The 8,947-nt window shown below is 33.9% G+C and overlaps 1 protein-coding gene and 1 long non-coding RNA gene across 2 annotated transcripts; one reads left to right on the top strand and one right to left on the bottom strand.

The window, feature by feature from the left end:
• Positions 1–1,484: 1,484 nt before the first annotated feature.
• On the top strand, positions 1,485–3,313 carry LOC111910223 (cytochrome c oxidase subunit 5b-1, mitochondrial). The gene is made up of 6 exons (XM_023906014.3): positions 1,485–1,731; positions 1,889–1,968; positions 2,054–2,104; positions 2,620–2,686; positions 2,777–2,856; positions 2,956–3,313. Exons 1-6 carry the CDS (start codon positions 1,602–1,604, stop codon positions 3,019–3,021), a joined length of 474 nt encoding a protein of 157 aa, XP_023761782.1. The 5' UTR covers positions 1,485–1,601; the 3' UTR covers positions 3,022–3,313.
• Positions 3,314–4,322: 1,009 nt separating this feature from the next.
• LOC111910224 (uncharacterized) lies at positions 4,323–5,068 on the bottom strand. Its single transcript, XR_002856463.3, has 2 exons — positions 4,857–5,068; positions 4,323–4,762 (listed from the first exon to the last, which is right to left on the bottom strand). It is a non-coding gene; the product is annotated as an uncharacterized LOC111910224 (long non-coding RNA).
• Between the last annotated feature and the right edge of the window lie 3,879 nt (positions 5,069–8,947).

Raw genomic sequence — 8,947 nt, 5'->3', positions numbered from 1 at the left:
GTAAAGTGAGAATAACAGGAATGAGTAATTGGGTTATTGTTGGTTGGAGGAATTAAATATAATTATTTATTTTGGGGTGAAAACCCTATATGCTCACCAGGCTCCCAAGCCTGACCCACTCAATTTCTTTGTATTACAGGTAGTGACGCCAGAGCATAAGTTGGATGACTTGTCAAGTTATTTTTTTGATTATAGACCTGTTGTTGTAAATAACTGTTGTAAGGTCCGTATTGAAATGTTTATGCTTTTGGTTTGTTTATCGGAACATGACATCCCGAGTATTGTAATATAATGAAAAATACATTTCTTTAAGAAATGCTTTGGTAAATCTTATTTTATCATATTTTGTTTTGGAAACAAATGCCGCAACTCTTTTAATCAAATGATTACTCCGAAATCATTTTAAAAGCATAAATTAAACGGGTCTTTTCTGGCCGTGATTTTGGGGATGTCACACCGGACCAAAGATAAATCTTAGAACCGAGAACTGGACCGGGGTGTCCAAAAAAAGGTCCGGTCCGATTCACCGGTCTGGTCCGGTCCACCGGTCCAAATACTCACGTGTCCCAACTTAAAAAACAAAACAAATACCAAATATTAAAAAACGTTATAACCATATAATATTTTATTGTTTTTTAATTAAATATAAATGTAAATTAATGTTTTTCTTGAAATCTAACATAATTAAAAAAAATGTAAATTTTATACGGGGACTTCATATAACATATAAGAAAAATCAAAATAATTTTAATAAATTAAAGAAAAAGCATTTAAAAGAATTATTTGAAATAGTTTATGACAATAAGTTTTTGTAAAATAAAAGTTAATGGAAATATGATATAACAAAAATAATAAACGTTTAAGAAGTTAATCATTGAAAATGTCTGAGGGATTAAACTTACATATGTATGACATAAGTACACAATGAAACATTGAAAAATTCTATTTAAAGAACAATGTTTTTAGTTAGATCATAATTTTATTTTATATACCTTTTGTTTATTATCTATAAATTTGTAAACGAGGTACTATTATTTTACATATTTATGTTATTGTTTCATATTATATTTTAGTCTTGACATACTACAGAAATAACTCATGTTATAATTTTTATTATATTATTTAAGTGATTTCTAATTTAATATTTTTTAAAGTAGTTTTACATAATCTAAACTTTTTAAAAAAGACATGAATAAAACCGGGCGTAGGCTAATCAGGACTAGTAATTGGGCCCTTCACATATATTTATGTTAATACTCAATTGGGTTCTTTTCAGACAAATAGGCTGATTTTAATTTTATAAGAGAAGGCCCAATTAGGTTGGAAAATACAAAAAAGTTGACTTCGCTAAATTAGAGGGATATGTACAAGTATGTATGCATGTAGGACAACTGATTTTAAGGAAGCAGCTAGCTCCCTGCACCCTCATGTAGAGGATCATCCCACACTCCTCGCATAAAGGTATTCTTTCACACCCAATTTTATATTTCATTTTCACCCTCTACGAAAAATTTCCTCCTACAAAGTGTTGAAAAAGAAAAGTTCCCGTCGCCCATTCAGATCAACAGCCGAAAACCTAGGGTTCCGGTGAAGGTGAAACCATGTGGAGACGAGCCTCTGCTAAGATCTTAGCACTCCGATCTGTTGCCAGGCCTAATCGTATCGTTACCTCTTCACTATCGCCGGCGACTCTTCGGCCATCCGCCACTGTTGTCGCTCGTCACTATTCAGGTTTTTTTTTTTTTTTTTTTTTTTTTTTTTTTTTTTTTGCTTCTATCGTCTTCGTTTAGATCTGAATTTAATTCTTGTTTAAGACCTCTGTGTATTGGTTGTGGATGCGATTGTTTCGAGATTTGTGGTTTTGATGTGCGTTGATTGTTAATTGTAGGAAGCGTTTCTAAGAAAGTCGAAGATGTGATGCCTATTGCGACTGGTCACGAGCGTGAGGAGCTTGAAGCCGAGCTTGAGGTCAGTTTTCTGTGCTCGATTTGTAGAGCTTTTTGTTAAATTTCAGTCATTGAGATTAATCTGGATTGTTATTTTGTGTGATTAGGGACGGGATATTCTTGATATCAATTTTCCTGAAGGTCCATTCGGTACCAAGGTAAAGTACATCAATAATTTATTTCAAATGATATTTTTCTTTTATCAAAAGAGGCGAAATTGTTTTCATTGGATACAGTTAGTCCTAACCTTAGCTATTGGCTATTTTTTTTTTGAATTGGTCTAAGCATCAAAACAATGTCAACACCTTGTGCTGAACTATAGCTTTCTGTTACCTATCCCTAATATCATCAATATATAATGTCAGTATCCATAAAGATTTCTGTTTATTCTATGGATACTGGATACCGCTTTGAATGCCAGGTATCTAAGAAGTAATTTTAGCACTTTGCAACATATACATGAAAATTAGTTTACGATTTAGCTGTTTTGGCCTTTAGGGATACTCTCCTTTAATAAACCTGCTATGAATTGTATTCTTGCTCTACCATATCTTTCCTAACTCTAACATATCACAATTCATAACCCTAACATGTATAAATCTATCATGAAAGCCCTATATCAGAAGTGTTGGTGAAGCTGTGATCTCATGTTTAGTTTTGTGTTTGGCTGTAGGAAGCTCCTGCTATTGTGAAATCTTACTATGACCAAAGAATTGTTGGTTGCCCTGGTGCAGAAGGGGGTGAGTCTTATTTTTCTGTAATTTTGGAGACTTTAGTAGTATCATATAAATATATATAATATCTCATTTTATGTAATTTTTTTGATAAAGAGGATGAGCATGATGTTGTTTGGTTTTGGCTAAAGAAAGGAGAAACACATGAATGCCCAGTCTGCTCACAATATTTCAAGGTGAGTGCAAATTATTTGTTTATAAACACATTGTGACATTTGATTAAATTGTTGCATATTTAATTAATTATTTATACATTATAAATGTTTTTTTTGCAGTTGGAAGTAGTGGGCCCAGGAGGACTTCCAGATGGACTAGACGAGGATGAACATCATCATCACTGATTGAAATTTCCAACTTTAAAAAAAAAATGCCGGAATAAAAATCTGGTGAGATTACTACTGCAGCATCAGGATTTAACAGGTCCTGTCTTTTCTTTTGTTTTGTTATGTTATGTTTGTTTCATATTAATTTACTTTTAAACGTGTTGGTTTTTGGTCGAGAATCAGAGCATGCATACAATTTGATTTTTCTTTGTGGATTTTGGGGCATGCTTTCTTCATTTGAATTGTGAATGCCATTGCTTGAATGCATTGAAATAATTAATGGCTTAAAGCTTAGGCTCTTAGAGATTCATCCATTTGTTTTTGGAGTATATATCTAATCTTTGGCAACCATTTCAACTTGAAAATTAGACTGGTTGAAAGAACTTATTTGTTAGTTTTCGCATCGTGTCATGTCTTAAATGACCTTTTACTTGAACCTTTGTGTGAAGTTTGTATTGGGTTAACGGGTTTAGACTTTGTATCCTTTTACTTTAAGATATTTTTAAAACAGTTTTCAAAGATAGAAAATCACATAATATATATATATTTTTTTATCGATAAGGGACTCTTATAATTTAAGAAGTTATTGTTATGCCCAAATTTTGGGGGAAACTTATTCTTGCCTTTAATACAAGTGAATAAAAGAAAAACTTATATCAAAACTTTTATTTCATTATAACCTAAACCAGAGGTTTTACATAAGCTGAAGATGGTATAAAAACAAAACATGATAATGATATTTCAGTGGTCTTTATTCTTTGTTTAGTGAGATACATATATGAATACATAAGCTTTAAGGTTAGTGAGCAGTTAGGGTTTCATGATCAAAAATAAAATTTTTAAATACTTTATCAAAGGGTAAATATAAATAAAATATTTCTTTGAGATCTCATTGTTACATGATAAACATAGAGATTTTTTTGATCTTGGGTTCACCGTAGGGCTACCTAAAAAGGTTCGTGTGCAAGACGCCCCTTTATACTTTGTTGTACGTTACATTGTTATATTGTTGAGTTATCAAAAACACCATTCATTTAGATGTGAAGGGGTAAACAAGTTACATTGTTATATTGTTGATAGTATATTTTGTTAGTTGAATTGGTTGGTGCTGACATGGCAGCCACATGTTTTATTTATTTTTTTTTATTTTTAACCATTATACACTATCGTTGACAACCACTATCCATCATCTATCTCCAACAACCACCCACCCATGAACCCAGGTCAAAAGAAAAAAAAAACACAAGAACCGCTAAAAAAACAAACCCAAAATCAACATATGGAGACAAAATGAAGAATCCTAAAATCGATCAATGTAGTACAGATACCAATCATTTTGTATTTATCATCATTCCAAAACCAACATTAAAGAAATCTTTCAACCATCTAAGGATCGAAATCTAGAAACTAAGAATAAAAAATCGCTCACCCAATAATCAAATTCAGGAGACTAAGATGAACATAACAAAATATCTTCCAGCTTTATTGAAGATGAACATCACAGAACCAACATTGTACGTGTCGTCTTCAGATCTTTGTTACCAAATCTCCTAAAGATGAATATCACAAAATCGAAACTAACACAAAATCGAAATGTATAAAATCTAAAAACCAATCTAGATCTTTGTTGTTCTTTGTCCCCCCACTGGTCTTGAACCAAACACAAGCACACACGAAAAAAACTAAATGTTTTCCATATCAAGCCCTCTAATGAAAAAAAACGAAAATGTTTCAGATCATCGTGTTCTCTGCTTCGACCCTTTGTGAAAAACAAAACAGATGAATAGAAATGATCGTTATCTTCTCAGATCCGGTGAAAATTCGATTATATGTTAATAGATTTATGGCCATACCTCGGACAACAACCTTGATGCCATAAGTCACAGCCATGGCTACGTCTGATGTTTTTTTCTCCATCTGATGTATCTAGTAAACTCATTCTCTTATTCGGATTCGCCTTCTTTCTTCTTTCCTTGTTGCAATCGTAGAACATCTAATTGTAATCTCATTCTCTGTGTTCTCTATTTCCCTGTTCTTTCTTTCTATTGCAGTCCACACAAGCACAAAAGAAAGTCCTTATATTTTGACCGGGTCAAACTTTAAAAAATAAAAAATCAATAAAATGGACACATGTGCAAGATTAAGTCACATCATCAATAGACATCCACTATTACAAGTTATGGTCCTTTTTTTTACAGGTAAATATAGAGTTTATGTCCTTAAACCACAACAAAAAAATATTAGGGACATTTTAAAACTAAAGTGAAGATTTTATAGTGCTATAGTAATATTATCCCGATATTTAAAGGCTTTACTTAGCATGTAAAAAAAATGATTTCTATGTGTAACATGTAAATGTAAACGACATGTTAATATTAGGGATGGGCATATGGAACGGGGAACCGGCTAGAACCGGTACCGGAACCGGAACCCGATGGAACCGGTCGGGCCAGGACCGGGACGTTATTTTTGTGGATTTTTGAAACCGGGAATCGGAACCGATATAACCGGAACCGGTAAAACCGGCAAAAACCGGAACCGTATGATGCTATTTTTCAAGGATCGGTTCCAACATTTGAAGACACGACAAGAACCGGTAGAGACCGGGAACCGGTAGAACCACCGCGCCGGTTCGGTTCTTGATTTTGGCCGAAGCCGGTTCCCAGGTCGGGTCCGGTTCCGGCCGGTTCGGTCCTTTTGCTCATCCCTAGTTAATATCATGTCATAACATCTACATATTTGTCATATAGAAAAACATAATCATAACATTATTTTATGAAAAAACATGACAATTAATTATCATAAAACTTTCTTCACACATAAATCATTTATCTAAATGTATCGTAGTAAAGCATATAAAATACTCCCCTTGTTTAAACATTGCTTAACAACTATAATCCTCCTTAACCTCTAAGACTTATGCTTTTGGATGAAGAATGAATGAATTACTTAGGTTCCTTTAGCCTTTTAACTTGTAAATCTTTAAAGAAATGACACATGTGTACTCTGACATTCCCATATTTTCATAACCAATTAATACTTTTTCTTTACGCTTTAAGTTATTGTTACGGAAAATCTCAGTTTAATTAAAACAATTTGAGATAACATAAGTTATGTCATTATATTAAAATTCCATGGTGTCACCATTAATATCCAAACATAGGTTACAAAGTAAATACTAAAAAGGTCCTAAAATACTATTACAAACTCAATTCTTATTTCACTCAGCATCCTAATTAGTTTCCAATAGTCTTAGTTCCACTACCTGTGATGCATACAAACTGAGTGGGTCAGGTTTGAGAAACTTTGTGATATGCATAAGGTTTTTAAGCAAATAAAATTTTAATAGTTATAAATCATAATAACATTCCTACAAACAAATATTATTGGTGTATATAATCTGATGTAAAACCACCTATCATGCATAATCGATTCTCACAAATCCTAACTCGATGATCATCTGGAAGAATCACCTTACCTGGTAAATTTTCTGAGCAATTGTTTGACTACATAACTAGGGGAGTCCTTGGCTTGTGTAAGTTATATTAAGGCAACCAATGTACAAAGTATTTGATAAATCTGGTATCCCATTTTATCTATGTATGTAGGTTATAAGTCTACGTTAGCAACGTAATTCACTAGGCCACCTACAATAGTTAAATGTTGTCATCTACTCTGGTCGATAACCCAAACAAACTTGCTAGTTGGATGATCTAGACCCACCATTTATGTTCATCCAAAAAGAGGACTACTACACTCCACTCTGATCTCACACTCTACCATAAAATGAGACTTATCCGATATTCGACTTATTTGGGACTAAGGGCATCTCAAATGGGGGCTTTTTTTTTTTTTTTATCACTTATTACTATTCATTTATTTTAAATAAGCACTCAATGTAACATCTTGATATTGAGGTATTTTCATTTTAAACCCTAAGTATGAAATGTTATTTCATTTTAGACCGTGGATGTGAATTATTTGCAAAATTGGACCAAACTGGCATTTTCTTAATTTTGGGAGCTGGGTACGTACAATGGGCGTTCCCCTAGGAACGCTGGGCGTAGGTGGCCAAAGTGCAAAACCTAATTTTTAGGGTTTAGACCCTATTTAAGCATCCTTAAGTCCCAAACCTGCATTTTTTCATCAGCTTCCAACTCACCTTTGTCCCCAAGCAAACCTAATCCATTTTAGAGCATTCTTGAGCATTTGTATGTGTTTTGGTAACCTTGAATGAGAGGAAGAAGAGAAGATCATATTCGAGGAGTGAGACTCTCTGGATCTAGAACAACAACATCATTTGGAGGTAAAAAGCTCTAAAGTTGATTAAGAGTTGTTTAGATCTTGTTTAGTTATGAAATGGTGTTCTTTTGGTCCCATAAGCTTGGTATTATGAGTACAGATTACTCTAATCCATATAAGTTGTCATTTAAGACTTTTTTTGGAGCATTTAGAAGTATAAAAAAATAATCTTGATTGTTAGTTTCCTTCCATGCATGAGTTACCAGGTCTTAATGGGTTAAATAGTTAGAATTTTTGATATTGGGCACTTAATGGCGATGCAAGACCATAAAGTTGGAAACTTTATGGTTAAGGACATTATTTTAGGGCTAGATTTGGAATATCGGTAAAAGAGCTTAAGGATTAAGCTCTTAATAAGAAAGGAAAGAAGCCCCTCGCGAACACTGGGCGTAGCCCTGGAACGCTTAGCGTTCGAGGTCAACTCAGCTCGTTTTGGTCAATGCTCATGTACACCAAGTGTACAAGCTTCGTACGTTGGGCGTACTCAATTGTGTTGACCATGCTTGACTTTTTGACTTTAACCAAGTTTGACCTAAGAGTATTTTGATTTGTATTTGAGATTATTCACTATTTGATAAATAGGTGACGGGTAGAGCTGATATTCGGAGTAGAGACCAATTCAGCTACTTGTTCGGATTGAGAGGTGAGTTTTCCTCATGATACTCGTGGGTCGAAGGCACCAATAACGACCCATTAGATTGTGTATCCTGGTATATAGGATGTTGTTATGTTGTAGTGATCTGTTAGATCGTATCCTGATATATAGGATGTTGTTATGCGGTAGAGATCTGTAAATCTGCTTGTTTGTCTGCTGACTGGTTATATGATTATATGTTGCTAGATACATGTTAATTGTTATATATATATATATATATATATATATATATATATATATATATATATATATATATGTTGACATAGTATTTGGGGTTAAGAATGTGGTACTTTGTGCTATCAGTCAACATACCAGGGCATTCCAACCAGGAGGTTGTGGGTCGGGGGTAATCCAGCCAGGAGGTTGTGGACCCGTTATGTATTGGTCAAGCCAACCGAAAGGTTGTGGGCCGGGGCCTTCCAACCGTAAGGTTGTGGGCCATGGGTAATCCAACCAGGAGGTTGTGGACCCGATATCTGTTTGATTATAAGTTTGTGTCGTGGTACTTTGGGGGAACTCACTAAGATTTGTCTTTGTAATGCCCGCAGTTTCGGGCTAGTCAATTTAGAGACAATAAACATCAAAAATGAGATTTGTATGGAAGACTATTTATAAGGATTAATCTTAACCAAGTTATAGTATATGTTACAAGGGTTCCGTACGTATAAAGAACGCTGAAATCTGAGTTATAATGAAGAAGTTATGACCTTTCGAAGTTTTACGGTAAAACCGACACGACACCGGGAATCGTAAAAAGTGATTTTTTGATAAACTACTTTTTAGACTTATAACTCTAAATGAAAGTTGTAGTATACGTTAAACCGAGAACATACATAAAAAAAACTCCCAAATCTGACTTCGTATGAGGAAGTTATGATGTTTCCAAAATTTGGCATAGCAGTACACAGCCCGGATTTTGGCCAATGCGACCTAAATGAGAATTGAAGATCTCATTAGTAGGAGCTCAACAATAAAATGACAGACAAA

Source organism: Lactuca sativa, chromosome 5 (genome assembly GCF_002870075.4).
Source record: "Lactuca sativa cultivar Salinas chromosome 5, Lsat_Salinas_v11, whole genome shotgun sequence".
Taxonomy (NCBI): Eukaryota; Viridiplantae; Streptophyta; class Magnoliopsida; order Asterales; family Asteraceae; genus Lactuca; species Lactuca sativa.
The sequence above is the reverse complement of the archived record's forward strand: the minus strand, read 5'-3'. Positions and strand labels throughout refer to the sequence as shown.